This window comes from Embiotoca jacksoni, unplaced genomic scaffold (assembly GCF_022577435.1).
Source record: "Embiotoca jacksoni isolate LCO1_2020_lvr unplaced genomic scaffold, fEmbJac1.0.p SCAF_18, whole genome shotgun sequence".
NCBI classification, from domain to species: Eukaryota; Metazoa; Chordata; class Actinopteri; family Embiotocidae; genus Embiotoca; species Embiotoca jacksoni.
Genome location: NW_027185318.1, coordinates 6,357,055 through 6,384,996, shown reverse-complemented (window position 1 = coordinate 6,384,996; position 27,942 = coordinate 6,357,055). Strand labels below are relative to the sequence as shown.

Here is a 27,942-nt window from a genome sequence, read left to right as displayed (position 1 = left end):
TGCTATTTAATTGCTTTTCTATTATTCTATTCTATTCTATTCTATTATTTTATTCTATTATTTCTATTATTATCTTATTGCTTCTGTATGCTGCTGTCGCGAAAAAATTTCCCCTCGGAGATTAATAAAGTAAATACCTACCTACCTACCTTTATATTAATATTTTTTTACAGCTATTTTATTGCTTTTTATTATTCTTTATTATCTTATTGCTTCCTGTATGCTGCTGTAGTGAAAAAAAATTCCCCTTGGGGATTAATAAAGTAACTACCTAACCTAACCTAATATTGAGTAACCCGGTCATTGCGAATTACTCGGGGCTGCGTATTGGCACAAATGTATTGTGAAACAAGATTTACGATTCCACATATTGCGATACTGTATGCAAGATGGTTTAGTGCATATATAAGTTGTTTATCTTTTTTTAATTGTTTTATTATCCAATCAGAATGGGATCTGTATTTACATTTATTGCAGTCACTACTGTTTGTGCAATCCCAGCAAGGGAGTTTTGCAGCAATCTTTGTGCACAACATAATGAATCGGTAACAAAGAATTTATAATGGTATTGTCCAATGTTCATGTAGTTTCGAAGGCAATATATCTTTTTTTTTTTTGTATCGTCATCCTGCAGCAGGAAAAGCACTGGTGTTACTCATACCGTTAGCGATGACTCATTTCCCGATAAAAAAAAAAAAACCTGTGACGGTTAAGTCAGTACCAGGACCCTGAAACCAAAGCAGCTAAATGGAATTCAACCATAATTAATTTCCTTATTTACATGTGCCTTTTCATGTTACATGTAAAATGTGTGTTATACGAAAAGTGCCTGTGGTGCAGTCTGTTTATAGCATGACTTAATGTCAATCCTGGTATGTCTGATGTACAGCTTATAGTGGGGAATTTTTTTTTAAAACTTTTGCTGTGTGACCACAGAAATATTAATACAAATATTTCACTGTCAATTGATAAATAAAAACTACTCAAGGCTTTACTATCGTTGAAACCAAACCATCCTTACTTCTCAGGGCCTAAAACCTCTGAACAGTCCCGTATTACATAAATATGAACATTATTTAATTTGGAAATAAACAGGCTTTCAAAAGAAGTTCAAGTATAGTTTAATTTTTTTGTGGGAAAAAGTTGATTAAAACCTTTTCTTCATGTAGGCCGTGCTTCCGGAAAAAGCTGTTGATTTATGTCCATTTTGCTGATAACAAATACATCTGATTTAGTTCCCTTTAGCAAGACACCGATAGCCTGTACATGCTTAAACTCTTCAGAGATGAGCAGCTCATGATATATCTCTCATTATAACACCTTATGCAACACAGCGGCTTTCGATGATCACATGGTTGTTCACAATTATTATTGAAGCGGCTTTTCACCCCCCCTCCCCCCCACACCACCAAGTAAAATAAGACTTGCTCAGTTGATTTGTAGCTGTGTCTGTGTTGGTCATTAAGCAGGTTTTGTAAGAAGCTTTAATCGTGTTCAACTCCAGAGGGAGCTGCAAATATGAACACTTCATGAGGATAAATGTGTACTTTGGGTGCAGTGCGACGCCAACACGGAGCGTGAAGGTGTGGGCAATGCCAGCCTTGCTTTGACAGAAAGAAGCACATCGACGCTCCAGGAATTTTTTTTTTTTTTTTCTCCAGTTCTGGTGCAAACTGTAAGAAGAAACTGTGAGAAGAAAATGTCCATCTTCCCATCACCAACTACAAAGACTTTAAATTGATTCGTTATTTCTTCTTGCACTGACAATAATCACATGATGAACCCCGATTCCAAGTGCTCAGGCAAGCTAGTATTTAAAATTTAAAGGCCTGGGTGTCATGAACTCCTTCACCGTCTCGTCTGTGACTTCTTTACGTCTCTCTTGATGCTGGGTGATCATCGGCTGCAGCGTCTCAATCAAAATCTTCTTCAGTTCTCCCGTTAGCAGAGCGCCGCTCGTGTAGTCCTGCAGAGAGAGAAGAGATTAAAGTGAGCGAGAGCGGACGGGAGACGGTGCGCAGAAAGGAAAGTGAAGATGAGGGCGAGGTAATGCCAGGTTAGAGAATACGAGGATAGATAAGTAGAGCTCATGGAGAGAATATGGGAAAACTAAGCAGAAATAACCCTCATTAGCAAAAAAAAAAAAAAAAAAGTCTTAAAAATCTCTGCCGTCTCACCTGTCTGATCTTTTCCAGCTCCTCATCATCCTCCAGGAAGAAGGTCAGGTACATGAAAGAGACGTCCACATCTGCGTTACCGCCGTGCTTCCTGTGCTCTTCCACTGTCTCTTTTCCTCCCGAAAATGCGTGTTTGTTAACCTGTGGGGGAAGTCGGGTTCAGTCGCTCGGCAAACACGTGCAATACAAATCTGATGATTAACTATTGACCGGCGTCGGGGTGTAACAGCAGCACCTTGTGTTTGATTTGTTTGGCTGTGTCGGTGAGGAAGATGGAGGAGTTGGAGTCGCTGGCGCTCATCTTGGTCTGCGCCCCCTGCAAGGCGGGGAAGAAGGTGGAGTGCAGCAGGGCTGGTTTGGGGTAGCCGATCCTTGGAGCAACGTCGCGGGTCATCCTGAAGTAGGGGTCCTGGGTGAGAACACGGATAAGAACGCGTCTCTTTGGTGCACGAATGAATGCCACGATGTGGTGTTGTTACGCATGGCTGTGATGCTGTCCTGACCTGGTCTATGGCGCAGGGGATGAGACACTGGATGTCTTTCTTGCCTCCGAAGATCTGTGGGAAAGAGTTACTGAAGGACGGGGCCGCCTGGATGGCCGGGAAGCTGATCTTTCCTAGATGGATGAAAAATGATCAACATGTTAAAGAACCGAGAACGTGATTCCCACAATCACATACAGAAGGCTGCTTTTCAAATCGTAAATCGATTCTTTTTGAATCGATGAGGAGTTTTCGGTTCTTACCAATGCAGTCGCTGTCTGTAAAGCCAAAGATGCCTTTGACCTGATTGAACGTCACGTGCTTCTGGATCTTTACCACATTTCTGTAGAATTCAGGGGATGCACTGTGGAAAAGAAATTCATAGTCACACATTATAAAAAAAAAAAAGAAGAAAAAAAAAAGAAAGAAGATGAAGATTAATAAATCTATTCTGATAAATTTGGTGCATTTTTTCCATCTGGCAAGTCTGATGCATCCTCAGCAGGAAGTATGAAGCGAGTTTCCGGTCATATTTTACCCCATGTAGTCAAGGTCAGAGAAAATGAAGGTCTTGTTCACGTCGAAGCCACAGGCAATGATGTCTCTGGCATTTTCCACAGCGAAGCGGTGGCATTCTTCTAGTGTTAGATCCTTCCACAGGTACTTCTCGTCATCAGTCAGCTGGATCACCAGGGGGATGTCAAAGACATCCTGAAGCCACCTGGAACAAGGATATAATATTCAGTTATGACGTAGAATCAGTCTAAAATCTACAAATAGTATTAGCTGCACAGGTGATTCGTTGGTGTTATAATCCAAAATGGTGTCTTGCTGTATTGTTTGACTCTAGAGGTTCGCTATGACATCAGGCTGAGAGACTGGCTCTGTATTCATACATTATAGAGGGGGAACTCACTTGGTGAAGATGAAGGGGATGAGATGGCCAAGGTGCATGGCCTCTGAGGATGGACCTCTGCCAGTGTAAAGGTAGAAGGCCTTTTGCTTCTCATAAGCGTCCAGTACCTGGTTCATATCTCTGCAAGAAACAGCGACAGGAGGGAAGTGATTTGTTGACGTGTCCTTCTTCCTTGAACTCTCACCTTATCACGATCACCACTTTTACTAAAGAGGAAAATCTAAATGATCACGTCTGGGTCAAAGGTTTGGAGCGGATATTTTTAAACTGACAGGGTGCTTGTGAGATTCAGGATGATTAATGATGTGCTACACAATCATTTGGGAGATGCCTATTCACTAGAAGTCAGTAAATTAGGAGCGCCAAAAACCTGTGTGAGAAGAAGATTCCTCTTCGTAGAAAGCGATGAGGTTTCTGTCCCAAGACCTTTTCTATTCTGTCCACCAGCTCCTGGTCAATTTTACTGCTGCCAAACCTCACTGAGGAAAGAAAGAAAGACACAGAAACGTTTACTCGTCATTATTCAGCTCGAATTACCTCTCAGCTCTTTAAGTGAAGACCACACTTGAAGCTCATTCAATCTTACCAATGAGTTTGTCATAATCGACTCCTTTGGCGTTGGTGGTGGAAACATTCCATGGGTCAACTGTGTCTTCGTTACTGGCGCCATCTGCTGCCGGTCCGTTGTCCGGGACGACCACATTTTCTGACGGCGGACATCCTACTTTGTAATCTTGACCGGTCATCTGTTTGTAGTCCATTTTCAACTTGAGCAGCAGCCGGACAGCAGCGTCAACTTCAGCCTAGTTAACGGAAACACTGTCAGATAACACACACCGGTACCAGCAGTTCAATCTCAACAGAAATGACACGGTGAGATAATCTTATTTTATTTCTAAAGGTCAGTTTGACTTTTTCAGAGATTTCTGCTTCTAGATTAGAGACATGATCATTTTAAAAAAATTTTTTTTTTTTAAATTCAATTGCCATGTGTCTCTCCAAAAACATTGCAGTGTATGTAACTTTAAATTACACTAATGACATATGACATGATAGGGTACGTTGTACTGGAAAATCAGCTGACAAATTGTTCATGGTGGACATATCTAAACCGGACTTTTCAAACTTTTCAGACCACGTACCAAACCAAATTTCCCAAGTACCACTTCCCACTGCATATATACATATGTTGTCCTGTATGCAGATGAAGCCTGTTTAACATACACAGTATAAACTTTAACTATTTTTTTTCATAAAGGCGAGGCTTTGTCTTATTTTTGGGGCAGTGCGGGACAGAAACTGAAGCAGGTGTCTCGCACTTACAGTGTTTTGATGATTGTGATTCTGAATGTATACATTAACATTTAATCTTACTATTACAACGTCCATCTCACTGATATTCAAACATTGCTCTGTATGGTCTAAAACACCCAAAGATATTTGCTACAATGGTATGAAGAATATGATAAAACATTGATGGAAAAATAATGAACTCATCACACTTGTCATATGTTGGTCTATCTGTTGCACAACATGGTTCTATAGTCTCAGTTACAACGTCTCTGTACCTTTACCTTGTGACCTACGACCTCACTCAGTACTATCTACAAAATCAGATATACAGAGGAAGTGGGGATGACTGTCAACTGTTTGTCACACTGTGTATAAGCTGAACTACGGAGGAGAGACTTCGAGCAATGCTGGACACCTTTCTTTGAGTGTACATGTATTTGCTCCTTCTTGCAAGAATAAATGTCCGATGTGTTTGATTTTGAATCCAGCCTCTGAGTAATTTTTCTAACATAATTGGTCCTTCGAGCCGGATCCCAACATCTCCTCCTCTCTCCGGACACAGCCTGAAACCGTGCACGGGGGAGTCTGGGACTCCTGAGGAAAGACCCCCGCCCTGTTTCTTTATCGAAACAGTTTGGACATTGGTGAGGCCAGGACTAACTGGAGAGAGGAAGATGTGACGGGATCCTAGAACAAGGCTGATTCACCATCAAACATCGGACACCCGGGTAAGACATTTTCTTTTTTTTTGTACTAAAGAGTCAGGTCAGGGACCTGGACCTGTACTAAAGAGTCTGAGTAGACTATATAAACTCAAAAGTCTGAATACACTAGATAAACTAAAAAAAAAAAAAAATAGGTCAGGGACCTACAGGTAATTAAGTCAGGGACTTAAAAGATAGGTCAGGGACCTACAAAAAAAACAAAAAACTTCCGGAGTATAAAATAAATACCATAAAATAAAACTTCCAGAAGATGAAATAAATAGATACTGTGAGTGTCCTACAGTGTAAAGCAGAGCCGAAACCTTGCGGCGTGAACCTAAACTCTCCTCTGTGGAAACCTAACGGTGCCAAAAGCAGATATCACTGTATAAAGACCAGTTGCTCGGGTGAAAAATGATGAGGATGATGATTATGTGGTACAAAAACGAACCAACATGGGACCGTGGCCCCATCCTCCTCCATACCCTACATACATGGGAGACGTCCCGGTAACAGCTGATCCGCCCGTTCCGCTTAGTCCGCCTCCGGCTGCTCAGCCAGCTTCCGTCTCCGAACCCACAACACCGTCACCAAACTCCGCCCCCTCTACTCCAACCCCAGGCGGCACCCAATAACTTTTACCGAGGGGATTCGGAAAGAGGAAACGAGGTGGACGACTACCGACCGGTTGCCCTCACATCTCATGTGATGAAGGTGCTGGAGAGGCTGGTCTTGGCCCATCTCAGGCCGCTGGTGAAATCTTCTCTGGACCCTCTGCAATTTGCGTACCAGCCTCATGTGGGAGTGGACGACGCCATCATCTACCTGCTGCAACGAGCTCAGTCTCACCTGGATGGAACCGGTGACTCTGTGAGAATCACTTTCTTTGATTTCTCCAGTGCATTCAACACCATCCAACCACTGCTGCTGAATGAGAAGCTGCGGGTGGTGGGGGTGGACGAGTCCACCGTCTCCTGGATCACTGACTACCTGACAGGCAGACCACAGTTTGTCTGTCTGGGCAGTGTGCTGTCTGATATGGTGGTCAGTGGTACAGGAGCTCCTCAGGGAACTGTTCTGTCTCCCTTCCTGTTCACCTTATACACAACTGACTTCCAGTCCAACTCAAGAGTCCTGCCATCTGCAGAAGTTCTCTGATGACTCTGCAGTGGTCGAGTGTATAAGGGATGGGCGGGAGGACGAGTACAGGGCAGTAGTGGAGGACTTTGTGGAGTGGGCGGGAAGAAATCACCTGCTCCTGAACGTGGCCAAGACCAGACTTCAGGAGGAAGACGACGGCTCCACAACCGCTGAGAGTTCTGGGAGAGGAGGTGGACATGGTGGAGGAGTACAAGTACCAGGGTGTGTCCATCGACAACAGACTGAACTGGAAGACCAACATCAACGCTGTCTACAAGAAGGGGACGAGTCGACTCTTTTTCTTGAGGAAACTTCGATCCTTCAATGTGTGCAGCGAGATGTTGGAGATGTTCTACCAGTCTGTTGTGGCCAGTGCATTGCACTTCGCTGGGGTCTGCTGGGGGAGCAGCATTGGAGCCGGCGACACCAACAGACTTAACAAACTGGTTAAGAAGGCCGGCTCCATCATCGGCTACAATCTGGACAGCCTGGAAAAGGTGGTGGAGAGGAGGACGACAAACTATTGTCCATATTGGATAATCCTGTCCACCCTCTTCACCACCTGCTGCAGGGACAGCGGAGCACTTTCTCTAAAAGATTCCTCCAGCTCCGCTGTCACAAGGACAGATACAGGAGATCATTCCTGCCCACTGCAATAAGACTGTACAATAACTCACCTCTGGCAAAATCCATCACAGTACAAAAACACTGTTGTCTGTGTTTCTTGGTTGTTTGTATATAATATATATAGATATATACTGTACTGTATATACTGTGCATTTTATATTTTTTTACTGCTATTTTATTGCTTTCTATTATTCTGTTATTATCTTATTGCTTCCTGTATGCTGCTGTAGCGAAAAAAAAAATGTCCCCTCGGGGATTAATAAAGTAACTACCTAACCTAACCTACTCGTGTTAGGATTGTGGGCAACTTACTTTTTCTGCTCCAGCTGTTTTCAAGGACCTGACTTGTTCTCCTTGTGCGTTCAGTTTCTCGTACAGATCCATTGGACACTTGGCTGCTTCTCCGTCTCCTTGACAGTCTGTCATCTTCACACTGGGTTAGATAACAGGAACAAGAAGGCACAAATAATGACTGGTCGGATATATATATATATATATATATATATATAGATATGTATATATAGTAAGGCATCGTCTGCTCCAGCATCACTGCATCTCCATATGTACATGTACCACAAGGTAAAGCAAGCCAATCGTCTGACATTACCTGCATTTACCTCACGCTGTCGTATTTTATAAATGATCAAATGTGTGATATCAGATAAGGGAAAAACTAATCTAATTTGTGATTAAATGTGACGACTCGCCAACATACCGTTGTTAGGTTCTTCTTCCCTCACCGCTGACAGCGCTCTCATTTAACTTGCGTCAGCCTGCGTGCTCGTGATTGGGTCAAATTCTTCCCACGGAAACAAGCCCGTCCAAACAGTTCCGCCACGGACGTATCCGTCGGACAAATAACAGGGTTCACGTTGGAAACTTGTTATATAAATAGAATTGGAATACGTTTATAACATTTGTTTACAGTAATTTTTTTATTTTATTTTATTTTATTTTTTTACACATAACCCACGAGGTTAACTGAATGCAAATCATTGAATGCAACTCATTTGAATGCAACGCGTGGCGGAAGAGAGTCGCTTCTGTTTCTTCCGACTAGTTTTCAAAAATAAAAGCGTTCATGTGGAGATACCTCCTAAACTGCGTGCTCAAATCGGAACAATTATTTTATTCTGAAACGCTACATTTACTCAAAAAGATTTAAGCGGGATGTCGGACCTGATGTTTGACCGTGCAAACGCGCCGAAGTCAGGCGAACAGTCAATTTCTCCAGACAGCCCGGATAAAAAGTAAGAGCAGATTCACCGGATATGTTTTTTTTTTTTTTCTTCTTCCTTTGTTCTCTGTATCCGGCTTTCGGAAAGGAAATGCAAAAAGCCCACGTTTAGCTTACTTTTTTTTTTTTGCTCCATTGCTATTCAATTTAGACGCAAACGTTTTGGATTTAGCCTTGGCACGTGGTTGCGGCAAACTTGTTGACATAACATGCATGCGTTAAATAACATTAATAAACAATATAAGGGCATCTGCTACTGTGACTTTGCTCATCTGGAAGGTAATTCAGACGACTTTAGCCGGCTGTCTCTTATCTTTCTGTTTTGGTTGGGTTACAAAAGACGAGACACGCGTAAATGTCAGCTGTAGGATTTAAAGTGGCCGCTAGATGTCGCCGTCAGGCCTCCGCTTAACGACTGCTGTCCCGTTTATTTTTCAGTGCCATGTGAAGATGTCTTCATTAGTAGCCTACGAGGATTCAGACTCCTCGGATCAAGGGGAGGAGGGAGCCTCGGCATCTGTGGAAACTGCACCTCGCAAACAAAACCAAGAAGCGGTGACGCGTACCTCAGAGGTGACGTCCAGTCCTGCAGGATTCGCCCCTGATCAACACCGTGTAAACATCACAGACGGAAGCAGCTCCTCATTTCATCCTCATTCCCAGCCACAGGGCTGCAGTGGCTGGGGGAGAAAGTATTGTAGTGGCGGGGCCGAAAATAAGCTTTCCAGAGACACTGCAGCTCCTCTGAGGTTACCTGCCACTCAGAGAGAAACTACTCCCGTGCAGGCTCTTCCTTGCATGCCTCGAAGCTCCAGTGATGAGTTTCACCCAACAAAAAGACAACTCGCTGTCCCGTCTGGCGTCAGACCGTACGTCCCAAAGAGACAGAGGCTTGCCACTTCAGTAGAGGCAGTGGACCCAAAGTACCCAACAGAGCAAGTCCCGGGGAATCAGACTAGGGAGAGCCAAATACTCTCAGAGGTGTCAGCGAGACTGAAGCCGTATCTTGCCCAAAAGCCCAGTGCAGCCGGGGTACCCAGGAGGCTTCTGATGAGCCTGGGAGGCCACCAGGGAGCAGTCAACACAGTGAAGTGGTGTCCTTCGCCACATCTCAGTCATCTGCTGCTGTCTGCCTCTATGGACAAGACTTTCAAGGTAAATGACACAATGAGACTTATCACATGCTTCAGAGATGATGCACAATGGTACTTAGCGTTGGAGGCATGAAAAACAGGACTGAATGCTTTGAATAATGTAGGCCTGTTTTAGTTGATTTGTTTTTATTCAGCTCATGCAGTTAAATTGTTAGAATTTGTTATTCCCTCCTCAGACGGCCATTTGAGTGCTCCATGTATGTTGTGGTCTTGGGGCAGTTTTTTTTTTTATGAAGCAAAAATCAATTTATCAGTACAGTTTCAGGCAGGCGTCAAGTGCAGCTGGGGCGGACTAAAGGGATCATCACTTACTTGGCAATAGTGTAATTGGCACAGTGTTACAGACGGACATAATATCTGCCCTGCTGTCTCAATTTATAAATGTACTACAATCCACTTTCTTCAGAATCACATCTGTCACTGTCAGTTGAATGTGTGTCAGGACCCATGGGACTCGCTATCGCTCTCTCTCGGTCTCCCCCCCCCTCCCCCTCCTTTTCTTTATTTCACACCTGAAAAACAATCCCTCGTTTCCCCATTGTAAAGGTCAAGCAATGCAGCTATCTGCCCGCCTCTGTGACTACATATTTCTATCCCGGTGTGATATCGCGCACCTCCACCAATATCCTCCGAGAACTCTGAATAATTAATGATTTAAATATGAATAAGTTCATCTGCATAATCATACAAGTGCAGCGGTACGGCAGCCACCTCTTCTGGCACCTGGGAAAGAGCTGTTTGGAGCAGATGGTGGCGACTACGGCAGAGGAAGGGAGGAGACGACTCGGTTGTTCGTATTGCAAGGATTATCTCTCCTTCTCTATCTTAGACAGCCTCACCACGTTGTTTTCTGTGAAACCAGTAGACAAACGAACATGTGAGGTTCTTGCACCTACTGGCGAGCGTGTGTTGGAAGTCGTTTGAGTGGTGGGATTTCAACAGGTTCAACTCATCACATAAAAGAACTAAACAATGATTTCAGGCGAACCAGACGTCCAGCCGACCGCAATTATTGTGTCGTTGTGGTTATAAAATGTTTGAATAGGGCAGACGTGATTTTAATTTAAGCATTTATCCAATCGACAGGAAGCTAAATAGTACGAATTGTAATACTGCATTCATTGTTTGAGTCATTTGAAAGAAAAAGGAGAATGGAAAACACATTTTCTACGTCAAAGCTTCAAGAATATGAATATTTGCTGGTTTTCTTTGTCTTCTATAATGAACAACTGGGTTTGGGCCTTTTTTTTAAATTTTTTTTATAAAGGATGCTGAATGTAAATGCCAACACACAAAATCTTGATAGGCATTTTTAATTATTTCCTGACATTTTATAAACCCAATTGATAAAACAATGAAGACCCATGAATCTCGACATTGATTATAAATCCTCATTAGTTGCAGCTCTTAGTTTAAAACGGTAACAGTTCAGTTTCATTTTGATATTAAACGGTTGGATGTTTCCCTTCATGGTCACAGTCCTTTTTTCAATATAGATCTATTAATAACACAAATATCTGGACATGTAATAACTAAAGATGATTTCATGACATGGCCACAGAAAACAGGACCTGGCGGTTAGGTGTTGTTAAAATTGTATCCATAGCAACATGCTTCACAAAGTTCTCCCAAACCTGACTAATTTGCATTTTCGCACAAAAAGTGACATAAAACACAAGAATAGAAGGCAATTTAAAATCAAACTTTGTCGAAAATACATGAGGTTTTCTGTTTGGTAAGTGGTGAATGGAACAAGTACAGTAATGCTCTCCACTGTGTTGTGGTGTAAAACATTTCAGGCACAGATGTGAACATACCTTTCTGCTTATACGGCAGTTTATTTCCTTGAGTTATGGCAGCTTGTCATACATTATTGCTTACTTATTGACATACTATGAAGCTACATCTATTATGGCTTCCAGCACTTTGACCAGGGCTGTTTGGCTAAAGAGAGCAAGGGGAGATGATCAATGAAGTCTGAACACTCTCCTGTGCACAGACACCCTTCAAGTCTCCCGACTTCTCTTCCCTCCATCCCGTCTGTCAGACTATTATTATTCCAGTCTGTTTGCCTCCGTTGCCGCCGTTGCCATGGCTACGGCAGGTGTAAAGCAGCAGTTTTAAGTAGATAACACGAATACCAATTTAGTTTTAATTTCCAAGAGTCATTTAGGAGGCAGATTACTCCAGTGAGTCATTTGCAAGGATCCGCTCTGCATGTCTGTTAAGTGGCCGGTGAAATTAAACGGGATGCAGAAATAAACAAGCACTCATTTTCACCGACGTGCAGGTCTCGCATTGTATTAGATTATTACAACAGTGTGTGCATTGAACGCTTTTGTTATGGCGCACATCAGTACTGCTGCTTCTGGGAAGCAGCCTAGAGACAGAGCTTAACAACATGGCACTTTCAGACTTGTTATGTGGAAGTCTGTTTAGTTGAAAAGTCTGTAAGCTTGTGTGGCAATAGATGCCGTCATTAGCAGCTTTTTCCACAGATTTTCATGTTACCTTGAGATGGCAGTGTTTCCCTAAGCCTCGGATCACAAAGAGAAGAAGCGTATCCTGTTGCACAATGAATAGCTGTACCGCTCCAATATTTAGCTTATTGCAATTAGAAGCGCGAGTCTCTGTTTCGCTCTCTAACTTTTTTCCCCACCCCGGAGGCATCTCTGTAATTCTGTTTGTTCAACCGCTCGCCTGCCGGATTGATACGTCACTCTTCCCTGTCCATCTCTTTCTTCCCTGCCTCCTGCGGGAGCTGTGCTACAGCACTCCTCAATGTGTTTCATATGCCGTCTGGAGGAGTCGTATTTAATAATGAAACACAGAGAGGCAGAGAGGGATCTGCAGTGTCCCGCAGATCTTCAAAGGTCCTCTGTGGCCCCGGTTGTGCTGGTGGGAAGACAAAAATACTTCATCATTAGTGTGATATTTTACCTCAGTGGGCACCAGACCCAGACCACCCACTGGATTTCAAGCTGGACATGAGCATGTTTGCCAAGTCCAGTGCAATGACCGAAGACAAGCTCAACAATGGAGCAGTCTGGCTGATTAACACCCTCTTTTCTTTTCATCATGACATCATATTTAAAGCAGCATGGGGTTAGGTTGTGTAGTCGTGGCTGTCACAACAAGCAGAAGGCGGTTGGGGGGCTTTTCTCTTTTGCTCCGTCTGTTATCTGAGAAAACTCTGACAATACGAAACCATTAAAGCCATTGGACCCCACTGGGATTTGATTTATAGGCACAGTCGGAGGTATTTAGTTTGGTTAGTTAATTAGAAAGGCTATTTGCTTTTAAATCCCACACTTAGATCCTTTCCAGCTGCAGTTTCCTGGGGAATTTGGTTTGATTTCAGTAGAATGTAGGTGAGAGTGGCTTAGATGATATCTTTCTCCGCTTTGAGAAAGAGAAGAAGACCGACTATATTCAGCAGTTCTCATTTACACAGGAAAGATTTTCAATGCCAGATGAAACATTGCATGCATCTATAAGGCAGAGAAGAATTAAAGCTGCACTCTTAGATCGTCAGTAGCATTGAAACCTCATCCAAAGCAGGCAGGAAGAATGAAGGAAGTTCTCTGTTGATGTGAAACAGCACATCATGTCCAGGCTGTCTGGTTTTAGTCTGTTTTCACTTCCTCTTCCATTTGCACTGCATGTTGTTCCACCAGGTCGTAAAGGACGCCGGGATCAGTGTCACCTTTTAAGAATCTTTAATTGAGCTTTTTTTTTTTTTCTATATCAGTGACGTGACTCTTTTTCTTTGCACATAGTGTGTATTTTACGCGGTGGATTCAAAAGCCGTAGAGGCTTTCTTCAAAAACTGTTTGCGCTCATGTACAGGCGGTAATAAATGACTTTTTGCTGCAGCCTAGGTGTGTCTGGGTTTGTGACTTGGTGCGATGTGCTCGTATCCGGCAGGTGTGGGATGGAGCCGAGAGCGGGCGATGCCTCAGGGTTTACACCTGCCACTCCGGAGCCGTGCGCGATGCCTGCTGGACCCCCTGCGGGCGACACCTTCTCACCGGCTCGTTTGACAACACGGCTGTGATCACCGACGTGGAGACGGGTGAGTAGCAGCACTTCTGTCGGCAGTCCTGAACAACAACATGTCACAGAGCAAACCTCCGGATTTACTTTTGTAAAATGCGAATGTGAATTTTCCCTGAGCCGGGCTCCATCATTAGATGCAGTTTTGTCTGTGCTCACATGTGCGTCTCCCCCGCTGCGGTTTGGGACACTGAACCACACCGGCTGTGGTTTGTCTCTATATTTTCCTCCAATTTACGTTTACCTAATTAACATTCAGGTGGAGCTGCTTTTAATTTAACATTTTTCTCCGAGCACACTGCTGTCGTTTTGGGACGACAAAACTTCTTGGCAGTTTTACTGTCTCTCTAACTTACATTTAAAGTTAGTTTATAATTTACTGTGTGTATGGAGTGAATTAAAATTGCCTCGGGCCCCCGAAACCTGTTAAACCCTTTGTATGAATTGCAAAACTCTGTGTCTCGCTCTCCTGCGCTGCAGTCGTGACTCGTTTCAGGTCGCTCTCCTTTTTGGAACCAACTCCTCCACCATGCTGCTTTCAGCCCCTTGGCTGTTGTTGCCTTGTGCCATAATGTAACATAACATACATCATACCATTGCAGTGTGAAATTTGATGACATCATTACTGTACATCAGCAAGTTGGAATATTGCCTTTATCAGGGAATGATTCTAATTGACCAGATTAAAAACTATAGCAATATTACCGTGAATGATTCGATGCATCACACCCCTAATTGGATCTTTATTGAACGTCTGCAGTGAAAATCTGTAGACTGTCTCATTTAGGGACGAGGTCGATCCTCTAAATTAAGTCCTATGGAGGCTGCACATCCGCTTCAATGGAGACACTTCCTAAAATGGGACACCTCTCTCTCTCTCTCTCTCTCTTTCTCTGTTTGTATCCCTCATATAGACAAACATTACGAACAATGCTCCGAAAGAAAACCAGGATTGTCATTTTTGTTAAAGTTCCTGAGCCAAATCTGCTGGCTCACTGTTTCCCGGCCCTGTCGTGTGATAATACAAAGCATTTTCAAGGTGACATCTACAAAAGATCAATAATTTGGTTTGCTTTGGAGACGCTTTACTTTCTGGCCTTGTGTCCGTTTTAACAAGCATGGAAGAAAAGATGAGACAATCTTCCACAGGAAGACTGCTGACCGGACTGATGAATTTCTACACAGCTGAAGTTCTTTAAATTAGAAAGCAGCGACCAGAAATAATCTCAAATTCCTCGTACATTTATTAGCCGGGGAGTGTTTACGCATAAAGGAAAAGACAACAGAGAGGCTCAACAAAATGACACTAAATACAAAAGGCATTCCTTTAAAGCCCCCGTGGCATCTCCATCTCCAGGGTCAACACATGGCTGTGATGACTTGCTGCCGTTTGCACTTCCCCTCGCAGCATGTCTGTCAATAGTGTCAATAAAGCCGACGGATAATGGCTTGGCCAGCCCATTAAACACACAGGCAGCTCCAGGAAGGGGATCAATAATGGATACATCACCACAGGAGCAGCCACTTTGACCTTATACTGGAACGTCACGACCCGCAATCATAAGCAAACACTGCTTATTTGTTCGCATGCTTTGATAGCTGTCAAGTGTCTTCCTGACTGATTAGAGTGGATTCACACTCACTGATTTAAAGACACAGCCCTCGTGCTCATTTAATTTGAATTGAATTGTATTATGAAACTGAATAAAGAAGATTGTTTCTGAGGATGAGGATCAGCATGCGAGTTCTGGTTCAAGAAAATGTAATTTACTTGCATATTAATATGGGAGTTGGGAGTTCCAGACAGTTTCTGCACAATCGTAGCGCAGTTTAATGTGGGAGAGTCAAGAACGAGGCACCGACTCTTAAAAACCAATCATATGCCTGCAGTGAAAAGAACACGCAATAAGCCACATGCATAATTTCCCTCATATGACTCTAAATAGAAACTAACACAACTGTGGTTCAGACCTCTCATTATAGCATGTTTCCAACTGATTTACAGTTCCAACGTTTTATGACGCTCATAACAGGGTTACACCAAAGGTGTTAGCAGTTATGACATTGATATTTAAAAAATGTACAACGCTCCCAAGATTCATGCCGCACGTGTGAACTGGACTAGGTGACGGGACAGCGAGACAGCTGAGTGTTTGCGTGTCAGACTGTAATCAGGATGAGCGTGATCTTTACGCTCTTCACAGTATTGCAGAGCCTCTTAACGGTAACAAGGAAGGCAGCTGGAACCTTTCTGTTCAATTGAGCCTCTCTCTGCAGAGGTGCGTATGGCCTTTAATGATCTGCGAGAGGCTCGTAGGACAGCTGACCCCGTATTTCACCACAGCATACCTCACCAAACGCTGCACTAATTGTAGTGTTTACAGGGGTGTGGAGTTTTCTTATGGCTATGTCTCCAGAGCGGTGTGTGGGCCCGTCTCTGCAGTTGCTCCCGTGTCCATTTTGATTTGTAGAATCTTGCAGCCGCTCCCAGTGGGCAACAGGCAGGCTGTCGCAGCTGAATAGCAAGGATGTAGGGAAGGGAGACCAGGTAAAAGACACACAATGTAAAAAGAGAAACAAAGAGGAAGAACCTAAGAAAAAGAAACGCAGGCGTGTAATAAATCCATTTCATCTAGATTTCATTAGAATGTAGTGGCAGCTGCTGTCGAGCACTTTCATGATTGTCTTTGGAAAAAGGCCGGTGTTGTAAAATATGCCCGTATTTCCACACAAGCTGATGTTTGAGTTGATTCTTCTGTCCAAAAGGAGATCAAAGAAAAATCTAATTAAAATCTAAGGAGATGCACAAAAGTACCGTGAATAAGTGGACTTGTCTATCTCCCCTTCCACCCTGCTTTGGCTTTGCAGAATCACATTGTGATATAACAGCTTCAGCGATAGTTCTGTTTGTAAAATGGAGCTTCACGCGATGCATCGTTTTTGTTGTTTGTATCTACTACAAATGAGCTACAAGCCACATGTGCCAGCAGTCCAAGGACAAAATAATGAGACACACTGGGGGGTTTGAGTCTCGGGGTCATGCAACACAAACGTTCTGTTTTTAAAAACACGACTGAGATGTTATGTTTCTTAGCCGGCCATGTAAGCCACAAAGTGTTACTGAGGAAAATCCGTGTGCATTTTCACCCCCCCTCCCCCCCAAAAAAAGCACATGATGCCAATCGTAAGCAAAATCGGCATCAAGTTGTATATTCTGAAGTAGGACAGGCGTTTGCTATACAAAAGCAGACTTTTCTTTTCCAAAATACACAATTTGTAACAAATACAGTCCATACACATTAATGTTCCAGATTTCATACAACCACTCTGAAATAAAGTCATTGTAACTAAATAAATTTCTCAATCAGTTTAGATATTAAACAGAAAACATCCTCTAACATTCTTCTGAGGTTTTTATTCCCAGAAACGACATATTGCCACTTTATATAATTATAACCCAGGTTGGCATTCGTGAAAGTGACTGAAGTGAAAGTTGCCAGTAAACGGTAGCAACGTATTTGATTTACTACACAGAAGTATTGTAGTATTTTCCTCATCACTTCATTTCCACGCTCCAAGATGAGACCACTACAATATGGCTGTGTAATCACAGAAGCCTTAAGCATTGCACACCAGGGGACAACGAATGCAGCAGCACGCACACTGAATCCTTTTACTCCAAATGCCACCGGCAAGCATATGTGCATTTTGACCTACTTTGAAAGCTTTGTTCTTCAGTGGTATAACCTGCTCAGTCGACACAGGTTTGTATCCTTTTATGTGACGGAGAATAAAACCGACTCTCGCTTCCAAAGTAAAGGAATGACTACGACGCAGATCATTCTGGTGATAGTCATATTTGCATCTCACATGAATTCATGCGTGCTACGCGACAACAACAGTAAAAAAAATACCGGTGTGTTTGTGGCATGTTTGTGCGTGTGTGCTGCTGCTGTGGTATTCAAAAACATGCGACGTGACGTGGGACGCGTTCCCAGAGGTTTTACATTCCCGTGTCTTGCGGTGGCTTCACACTTCCATTCCTTCTACTGTTCAGTTGCCGTGCCTCTTCGCCTCCTCCAGGAACGCTTTAAAGGTGCAATATGTACGATTTACAGTGAGTCCCGTCTTGTAAGAAGACCACTCTGAAACATGTCCAGGTGCAGAAACGGGTCATAAATGTAGATTTTAAATTGTAAGGGCTTGTAATGTTTGTGCATGTGGTGCACAGCAGCTTGACAAAAAAAAAAACACAAGGTCAAACTTTTTTTTGTGTTTCTGAAGCTTTTAACCACATTTTGTGATCATCTTCATCCTCCTCTATGGATGTAGAAGCTCAGTTGTCATGGAGATGGTTCAGCTGTTAGCGTGTGACTTAAATATGGAGTTTCTGTCATGCCAGAACAGGTGGATTTATGCAGTTTTTTTTTTTTAATGCTTGCTCTCCTTTCATGTTGTAAATCTTTAGTAGTTTTAATGTATGATGATTATTAACTATGCAGTAGTACATTGCAGCTCGAAGGCTTGAAACTGCCTTGGGTTTCGCAAATTTATCGTACAGAGTTGAAGGAAGTACATGGGGAAAAAAAAACTTAATTAAGATTAAATGAATAAATTATGGTTCAGTTATTTTAAGATTTCCCACCTTCTCATTCATCAGAACTGAAGACGAGCCAAAGGGAAATCTCTTAAAAAGATCCAACTATTTACAAATATTGCTCATCAAGTTTATATCCAAAACCTACTTTTGGATATGGCTTGTCAAAACGAAGTAATTTGTATGATATTACAAATATTTGCTCATGTGCAGTGACAGTCCCCTGCTTTGGTGGAGCCCATAATGAGGCCGAGTAGACATTTGGTCGCTGCTTCGCTCTGCTCTAAGGGGCTCATCGCTGCTATCGCTGCTATCCCAATCATCCCTCATGTCCTCCACTCTGTTGTCATCCACCGTGTATCAGCTCGACAGCATAATCACAGTTCTTCCAGGACTGTAAACTATCATAAGGGAGGGAGGGACAGATCACTGCTGTCCTCCCTTATCTCCCCTCTCAAGAAAGCTAATTAATCTTGCTTAATTAAAACATGACGAGGCCCTATTTAGTATGAGGAGAATGTTGATTTCTCATTGTCCTGCCAAACACGAGTTTTCTATCTCGGTGACAGATCTGCTCCGTATCGCCGCCGGTAAGCCAATTAAGCCGGAAGTGGGAGCCTGACGAAATTGCCTGTTAAAACTTTGGCTCAAATCAATGCAATCAACGTTGGGAGCGAACTGGTCCCCCCATTAGGTGAACGAAGGTCCACTTTTGGTGCAGTTTATTAGCCGTGACTTATTACCCTCATCTGAAAAAGACTCGGTTGGAATATCTTGGAACAAGTTGTATAACGAAGTTCATTTTTGTCGCGGGCTAACTGCCTCCGACTGTTTTGGACGCGGCCTTTGTTGTCTGTTGGATGAATTAATGAGGAGCCATTGAACCCTGAGGTGCTCCACTTTGCATGGCCTTTGACAGAGTTGCCGGCTCATAGTCTGGCTTCATCGTTTTCCGAGGAAACTCATTTTTGGTCGCACCCTGTCAGGCTTAATTATATTTAAGCCCCTCAGTGTTTTTGTTTTATGTTTAAGTATGACATTTTTAAATTGATGTAGATAAAGCAGCCTCCGGCCAAAACATTACTTTCTACTGGAGTTTTTCTTCTCTCCATCGCTACATCTGCGTCAGTTTGATCTCCTTTGTGTTGAGTGATGGTTAAGTTCTCCGAGACTGATGATGTGCTGCTTGCCTGGAAATATCACACACTCTCGCACACATTTTGTGCAGTCTCCCAGATTCCTGGTCAGTGTCATCACCCTCAATCAATAAAACAAGCTAGAAACAGACTGTTCTGGGACATCCAGTCAGAAAAATATGTTTTATTTGATTAGAAGGAAGTCTCTGTGGTGTTGTGTGTGTGATTATGTGAAGCTTTTCTTTTTTAGGGAAAGAAAGATGTGATCTAAAACTGCCGCATACAGCTTGTAAATAAACTCAGCGTGCACTTCTAACTTGGCATCATCGCAGAAACCTTTTTTTTTTTTTTTACTATTGCAACACTTTTTCAGAAGGTGTGCCGAGGCAACAACTTACCGCTAGATTTACTGCATCTGTTATTAGTGGGCTTGTGTTCGAACCACGTTATTTATCAGCAAAGGGGGACGGCGCAGCTTAATTACACTCGTTGTTTACTGCCCAGAAATATAATAGGTGCATCACATGGAGAATTGGATCCTCACTGTGTGCTTAATTAATAAAGCAAAGCGAAGTTTCATGGGGAATTTGCATTTCAGAGGTAATAAAATTGAAATTTATGTTGTGTTTAGTTTAGTTTTGACAGCTGAGAATAACAAATGATCTAATCAGGAGTTCTCATCCGGCACAAACTGCTGCAGTTTACCTGAATGAATGAATTTGATAGTCTTTTTTATTCTTTTATATACATGCTTCCAATACATGCTCTCTTGGTTTGTTTCATAAAGTCACTGCATTTTAAACACATATTTGTTTGAAAAGTCTCCGAAGTTCAGCATGTGGAGTCTGTTGGTCTGGTCTGCTCACTGCAACAGCAGCCGCAGCAATATGCTCTGGGCAGAGAGTAAATAGCAATAAGCTGATTGCTTAGCCAGCCCTTTTGCAAATGTTTAGTCCCGGAGAGGACAGACACCAAGCAGCGGTCAGAGCTGAGAGGGAAAAGGACTTCTTTACAGCTGAGTAGGCAACATATTCAGGTGCAAATGCTGCATGCACTCACTTACACCGTTAGGATGCTGAGCCGAGGAGCGTCGCCGGTTCTTTACAAAGGTGCATCATAAAAGCAAAGCAGTGGTTGATGTGTCACTCGCGTCTCCACTTCATGTAAACAAAAAATCTTCAAATGGTTGTAACGTCTGCTTATAGGAGATAAATAATCACAAATACAAGAGATAAGGACAGAAATGTTTGTTATTGTTAGTCACATTATTATATGATATGATGAAAATGACGCAATGTAAACCTTTCTGCAATGCAAAAGTCTTTTTCTCCTATATATATATATATATATTTTTTTTTTTTTTTTTCATAAGTGATTTTGAAAACAATGTCTTATTTTCTTATCTAGTCAGAGAATTATTATGTCTGTGAAATGTTAATGATGAATAATGAGAAATGTCTTATAATTTACTGTTAAAGGGGACTTCTTTGAATGTCTTGTTTTGTTTGACTAACAGTGCAAACAGCACACAGATTCATTATATCATTCAGTATATACATCAAAACCTCACATTTACCAGCAATCCAGCAAATTCGATCCAGTTTATGTATTTCAATTATTGATTATGCTTATTAATAAACAAATGAATCAGCTGAATTTTGCAGTTCTTTTTCATACCATGCTCTATACTGGATATGAATATATAATGATAGCTGTTTTTTTGAAAATCTACAGAAATATAAATATCTTTTATAATAAATCAGAGTCGAAAATAACAATCCTGCACACAGTGAATAACTGCATAATACTTCTAATGGCTGTTTCAATGAGATTCTTTGCTTTTTGCCACATAATATATTGTGGCGTGTTAAACGGACATCCTTTATCACTCATTGATGTAATCACAGGCTGAAGTTCTGCAAAAAGAAGCAAACATTTATAATTTCAAAGAAGAATTTCATCGTGTTCTTTTTTCTTTCTTTTTTCTGCTCTCTTATTTCTTGCTGTCTGTAGGGCAGCAGGCAGCCAAGTTGGACAACCACTTCAAAGTGATGTGTGTGGCCCTGCATCCCAGCAACCCAGAGGTATTCCTGTGTGGAGGTTACAGTTCAGCGGTCAAGGCCTGGGACTCTCGCAGCTGCAAGGTCAAACTTATTAACCTCCTTACAGTAGATTTATCATTTTTATTGACACCGGTTCATTGACTGCTGCTTGACCTTTTCTTACTGTGAGGCATGTAGAGGCTCTGAACACATGCTCCTAGTTCACAACTGCTACACACTTTTCAGTTGCACACTAGTCCATACGAGGTGGTCTATATTTCACGTCGCATGATGACCCATGCTATATTTCACTGGATAATAGTGCCGCAGGAGTAATACTGCAGGTTTATAACACTAATTGTTCAAAGCAAATTTTATTTCTATTCAGGCCGCATAAATTGTTCCTAGCAAGCTGCAACCTAATATTGCTATTAAGCTTAATGGCCTGTTTTATATGATAATCCTACTCACATCCTCAGAAACTGTAATTTTTCCCCTCGGCGAACTGAAACGTTTCCCTGCAGGGGTTTAGATTTAATACAGTGAAGATGTTTCCGCCAGTCGGTGTCGATATGAGTTTCGGACGGAGTAAGCCTGTACTTAGAAAATAGGTTGTTAATGCTGTAGCATCGTAGCTGCCTGTCTCAGGTCTGAGCTGTCTTACTTCGGTGCCAAATTACCCCATTAGATAGAAAGGACTGAGAGCAGCTCGCCCACCTGAGTGGACTCAGGAGGCTGAATAGGAAGAGGTTGCTCTACCATATTATGCTAAAAGTTTGGGTAAAGTCATGAAGCAGAGGAGAGTGGTTTGAGTTGCAGGGAGGGGTCAAAGGTTAATTTGCCCAATGCAGAGCAGCGTCAGCTCAGTGGCTCTGAAATTCAACCTGATCTGACCAAACACTGAAAATCAGATCTGATAAAAGAGTGAAACAAAATGTTCCAGAATAAGAGATACGCTCACTGTAAAACTTTGTCTTTCCATGTCTCATCTCTTTTCATATGCTGGTGTTGGGTTTTAAGATTTGTCCTGTGAAGTACATACAAGTAAAAAAAACAAAAAAACTGTTGTTTTACTTTTAGCTGTTTTGGGGTTTTAAGTATTATTAAGCTGTCAATCATTTCTTGTCAATCATTTCTTGTCAAGATCGTTTTCACATTCTGATTCAACCTGAATCAATGTACCTCTGTAGGTGTCATGCTGTCGTCCTGCCTTGAGGACTGAGGTCCAGATGTTTCCCTCGTTCTAGTTCATTTGTCTTCTCAGTTGAGTGCTTCTGCACTGTTCTCTTTATAAGCATCATGGATGACTGCAACACTAAATTAAATTGTGAAACTCTACAACTTGAGATTTTTCACGTAGAAACGCTGTCCATTGTATCGAGGGACTGAAAAACATTTCTGAATGTGTGTGTGTGTGTGTGTGTGTGTGTGTGTGTGTGTGTGTGTGTGTGTGTGTGTGTGTGTGTGTGTGTGTTTCCAGGTGGTGAAAATGTACAAAGCAGGGATCCAGCAGACCTTGGACATCCTCTTTCTGAGAGGTGGTGTGGACTTTATAACGAGCTCCGACTGCGTGAGCAGAGACTCTGCAGACCGCACCCTCATCGCCTGGGACTACCAGACCACCGCCAAGGTCTCCAACCAAATCTACCACGTAAGAAAATAGAATAGACCCTAATTACGTACTGTTCTGATTGGTATATGATGTAAACATGGTCAGCTATAAGATTTAAAGAACTTGTCGGAATTGAACAGGCAAATATTTCCTGGACCTGGGTGAACCTCCCGATGTGAAACAAGCTGGTAATGAGGCTTGTGAAACTGGCATATTTTGACAGTTACACAGTGCTGGAGGAAGTCAGCGCTCTGCTGAGTGCCAACTCCTTCAGAAATCAGTTTTTAATAACCTTTGTGCTTTTTTCTATTGAATTGAATTCTCATTCCCGAACAGTGTTTCAGCTGTCGAATTGAACATTTATTGTACAGTAAAGTCATATGACTCTTTTAAATTCGTCACAGTTCACCGAATACGCAGGAGAAGATGAACAAAATAATTGCATGCAACGCCATATAACACACAGTGGATTGAATATATTGTATTCATTGTACCTTTTGCACCTCTGGATAAGAGGCTTTTTAAAAAATAATAGACTAGTTAACATGCAGCTGACTTCATGGTTAGTAACGGCAAGAAAAGGTCAAATAGTGAATTCATTTCCCTTCTGAGATTTTTTTTCCTCTCCACTGATTTGGCCACCAGGAGCGTTACACGTGCCCGAGCCTGGCCCTCCACCCACTGGAGGAGTCCTTTGTTGCCCAGACCAATGGGAACTACATGGCAGTGTTCTCCTCCCAGCAACCCTATAAAATGAACAAGAGACGGCGGTTCGAAGGACACAAGGTCAGTAACAGCCGTGGCCCCGGGGGTGGGATGGTGGGTACTAAGGCCCAATCGATTGAGTAAAGTGGCACAGTCGGATGTGCAGACAAACACAGTTGCAGCAACAGTGGCGGTTATTACACAAAACAATAGTGTAAACACACAGATGAAGTATTCATTGTAACCTACATTGCTACGTAGCTGTCATGGAGATCCACAGCCTGCAGTGTTTCCTCCCCGGCACCATCCCCCAAAACAAACACACTAAGTACAATACAATATTTCCTCTGGGAGAGCAGCCGGAGTAATATATGGCTGTAGATTATAAATACCATTGAAAACATGCGGAGCTGCTTGAGTGCTGTCTGGATTGTTGATTTAAAAAAAAAAAAATGGAGAGGAAGCAATTGTGTTGAAGTGTTTTATTTAATTTTTTTTTTACCATTGTTGGTGCAAAACACAAAACGGAAAGATAACATTCCAGACAACAAAGACATCTCATTTCTGAAGCTTTTTCATGTTTTCTTTATTATATAAGGCAGCCTTTTCTAACAGTGCGCATGTTTTCAACCAGTCAGTGTATCTCGCAACTCTCACTGTGATTGTAAACACTTTACTGCAACCGTGAAAGCATCAGTAATTAGCCATATTTTGCTGACGTCTTGCCATTTGGATTAAAAATGCTTACAAATAATTTAAACGGGATCCGACACAGTTGCTGCCCCGATGGCCGCGGGCCAATCAGAGTCTCTGACTTAAGAATGTTTAAGATGATTTCATTTTGATATGTGATTGATGAAATTCAAGCAGGGAAGGTGCGCTCTTTGCCTACCTTAGCTTCTTAAAGGTAATTACAAAAATGTCTGCACAAGCAACATTGAAGGCTTTGGAATTAAAGAAGGGCTTTTCTACCTAGTGGAAAAACAGTGACTGCGGCAGGTTGTGTTCTGTTGTTAACCTCAGAGTCTGTAGTGGACAGGTGGTTGAAAAATGCATTTCAGTATTCACTTGAAGCTTATATGGAGCTTTCGCAATCTGGGACTATTTTCAATAGTTAAAGTTATAGTATACTTAGTTCGTATAAAAGCTTCTTTTAACACACATATATACTTTATTTCGGTCGGTGTGTCACATTAGAGAAAGACCTGAAGCTGTGATCTTACTCTTTCACTGTTTTCGGTGCTGTAAGCAATCAGCCAGATGTATTACTGTATTTTTTTTTTCATCTTTAACTAAAGTAAAGAACTGATCCTTTGAGTGTTGACATTTATTTTTACTACTATATGACCAAAGTAGGGGTGGGTAATATAAAATTGCAAATGTATATAACGGAGTATATTTTGCTGAGCATGAATGCTTCCTCCTAGAACTCACTGCTTTACACTTATTCAAACATCTGTAGTTGTCGTAGCAACCCCATTAAAGCAGTCGGGGGCTCCGTGTCTCGCTAAAGGCCACCGTGATGGTAACAATAAGGGAGTGGCGAGGGTTGCTCTATTACTTCCCTCTCACAAATACTTCTTCTTCTTGGAATCGAACCCACTGCATTCCCGTCACATGCATGCTGGTCCAGTCTACACTCGCACCAACCAGTAACTGCACACACAGGTGTTGTTGGTAATGTTAAAATGGCTTCAGGTGGAGGGTTATATTTTTGTTCTAGGTGGAGGGATATGCGATACGGTGTGACTTTTCTCTGGATGGAACTATCCTGGCCTCAGGGAGCTCCACTGGCTCTGCTCACTTCTACGACTACCACCACGCTCGTGCGCTGCACACCCTCCTCGCCCACAGCCAGCCCTGCCTGTGTGTGTCTCAACATCCCGTCCTGCCCACGACCGTGGCCACCTGCGACTGGGCTGGTGAGATCAAGATCTGGCACTGACTAGGTATGGACGGGTACGGACAAGTAAATATAGACTTAAGAAGATGGACCTTCGCACAGAGAATGGCATGGAAGACTATGTTGAACTGTAAACTCATGCTCGCGTTCATCTTGGAGACTTTATCTCCTATAATCTCTCGGCATAAAATGATAAGAACTTGGCAAAAAATGCGGGCAGTAAGCAGATCTGCTATCTATTGAGGCCTTTGAAAAACTGTTTTTTACACTGTGTATCTTGCAAAGCTTTCACATTATAAAAAAAAACAAAAAACACCCACATTTTCAGTCACTATTGTGTAAATTTCACTGTAAGCATGTTATTCATATTTGGCCCATCTTTTAACATCCTGTAATCTTGGTGAGTAAGATGAAATCAAATGAAGTTACACTGCATGGGATCAAAGGAAGTTGCTTTACAGTTAACAGTTCAAAGAGTGAGCCATTGTTAGGGGGCTTATCTGAAATGGTAGGCGGTGGGAACACACACTAACAGCATACACACACACACACACACACACACACACACACACACACACACACACACACACACACACGCACAAAAACACAACCCTAACGCCTTATAGTCAGCCTTCCACTCCAAATACAGCCAGGAAGTTGATCATCATCACGTCCTTGAAGTTTTGGTTTAAACAAAGAGAAAAAAAAATCTCTGGGCATTTTCTAATCAAATGTTTTCTATCATTCCCCATTCTGCACACACATCACTTTTTCTTTTCTGCGGCTCTGATATGACAGTTCCTTTCACACTGACAGCTTAGAGCATCACAAAGAATCAGGCAGAAAAAAAAAAGAAAAAAAATTGCCATCAACTGTCAAAGCAGTGCCAGGGTCTTCCAAAATCCTGCCAGTCAACAACAGAGCACTGAAGCGTAGACGTTTGTGAACTTTATTCCGTATCAAGTAGAAACGTATTACTGTGAGGGTAAATCTAATAGACAAATAGTTTTCCATCTTCCAGCCCCAATGGTTGTTTATACTTTTGCTTACAGTGACATTGTATTTAAATCATCACTAAGCAATTTGTGAAGCTAAATGATCATTTACTTGTGCACGTAGGTTAAAACTGCTGTTGCTTGAAGTGGCCCTTGAGTGTTTTTGCTGGCCAGCCCATTAAGTATAGAAGATCATTACTGTCAAAACAAATCACAGAGGATGAAACAGTCAGGCTTCTTCAGAAAAAGACAGAAGAATAAACTATTAAAAATGTTCCCTGCTGAAGTCAGAAAAAATACTTTTCTGTCAACAGATTTAAAGAAGTATTTGAAATCAATATAACGTTCCATAAAAATGAATTAAAAAAAAATGTCAGGCAGTGGCAAACGATAGGCATAAGAAAGTCAAAACAAAATAATTAAGGAATAGATATTTTGACAGCAACAAAAACTACAAGAAATTGAGGATGACATAAATAAGGCAAAAATCACACTTACTAAACCCTAAAAACACATGAAAATGAGCGGTTACAAACAGTGAAAGATGTGGCTGAATAACTCAAACACGAGAAACTTTGCTGATTGAAAAGAATTTGCAACCTTCCACCAGTGTCAACCTCCAGATCGAGGTCTTTTTAGGATCTTAGGAGTTCATGGTACTAGAATAAAGGATGTAAAATGATACCCCTGTAAGTTTTTTGTTTTTTTTAGTTTTTTTTTTAGTTTTTTTTTTATTGTATTTTTCAACAACCATCTTTACTAAGTAAATAAACATACAGCAAAAATATATAACCATGCATCAGACAGATGAACATTTTGACATTTAGACAGCTGGCCTGTTGTCCCTGGAACAGGGCAGGAGGTAGGACAGGACAGAACCACTTCAGCCTCCTCATTCAGGGTCAGAACATTCGATGAATAAATATAACATCAACTGAAACTAGATGAAAAATAGTGTAATAACAGCTGTGTATGTAGTATCTCTTTTTTTTTTTTTTTTTTTATACATTTATGTCCACAACAAAAATACCATATACCCTCTCAATCCCTCGGTGCAGTGGTGAAACTTCAACCTGTTAATACTTTTACATTAAACCAGTTAAGAATATGATCGGAGACTTTTTGTGGTGCAGTTTCACTTTCGCAAACACGACGAGGTCAAAAAG

The 27,942-nt window shown here is 42.0% G+C and overlaps 2 protein-coding genes across 3 annotated transcripts; one reads left to right on the top strand and one right to left on the bottom strand.

Moving 5' to 3' along the window:
• Window positions 1-1,105: 1,105 nt before the first annotated feature.
• On the bottom strand, window positions 1,106-9,217 carry wars1 (tryptophanyl-tRNA synthetase 1). Of its 2 annotated transcripts, none has more exons than XM_069152389.1 (11): window positions 9,143-9,217; window positions 7,652-7,772; window positions 4,162-4,378; window positions 3,946-4,054; window positions 3,576-3,695; window positions 3,198-3,380; window positions 2,923-3,023; window positions 2,681-2,793; window positions 2,413-2,586; window positions 2,178-2,318; window positions 1,106-1,966 (listed from the first exon to the last, which is right to left on the bottom strand). In XM_069152389.1, the coding sequence occupies exons 2-11, from the start codon at window positions 7,763-7,765 to the stop codon at window positions 1,808-1,810; spliced, it is 1,431 nt and encodes a 476-aa protein (XP_069008490.1). In that variant the 5' UTR covers window positions 7,766-7,772; window positions 9,143-9,217; the 3' UTR covers window positions 1,106-1,807. The 2 variants fall into 2 exon arrangements, with proteins under 2 accessions (XP_069008490.1, XP_069008489.1); XM_069152388.1 differs by lacking the exon at window positions 9,143-9,217 and adding an exon at window positions 8,055-8,148.
• On the top strand, window positions 8,812-27,884 carry wdr25 (WD repeat domain 25). Its single transcript, XM_069152387.1, has 7 exons — window positions 8,812-8,855; window positions 9,015-9,731; window positions 13,658-13,805; window positions 21,533-21,663; window positions 23,042-23,212; window positions 23,819-23,959; window positions 25,602-27,884. The coding sequence occupies exons 2-7, from the start codon at window positions 9,027-9,029 to the stop codon at window positions 25,821-25,823; spliced, it is 1,518 nt and encodes a 505-aa protein (XP_069008488.1). The 5' UTR covers window positions 8,812-8,855; window positions 9,015-9,026; the 3' UTR covers window positions 25,824-27,884.
• The last annotated feature ends 58 nt before the right edge of the window (window positions 27,885-27,942 follow it).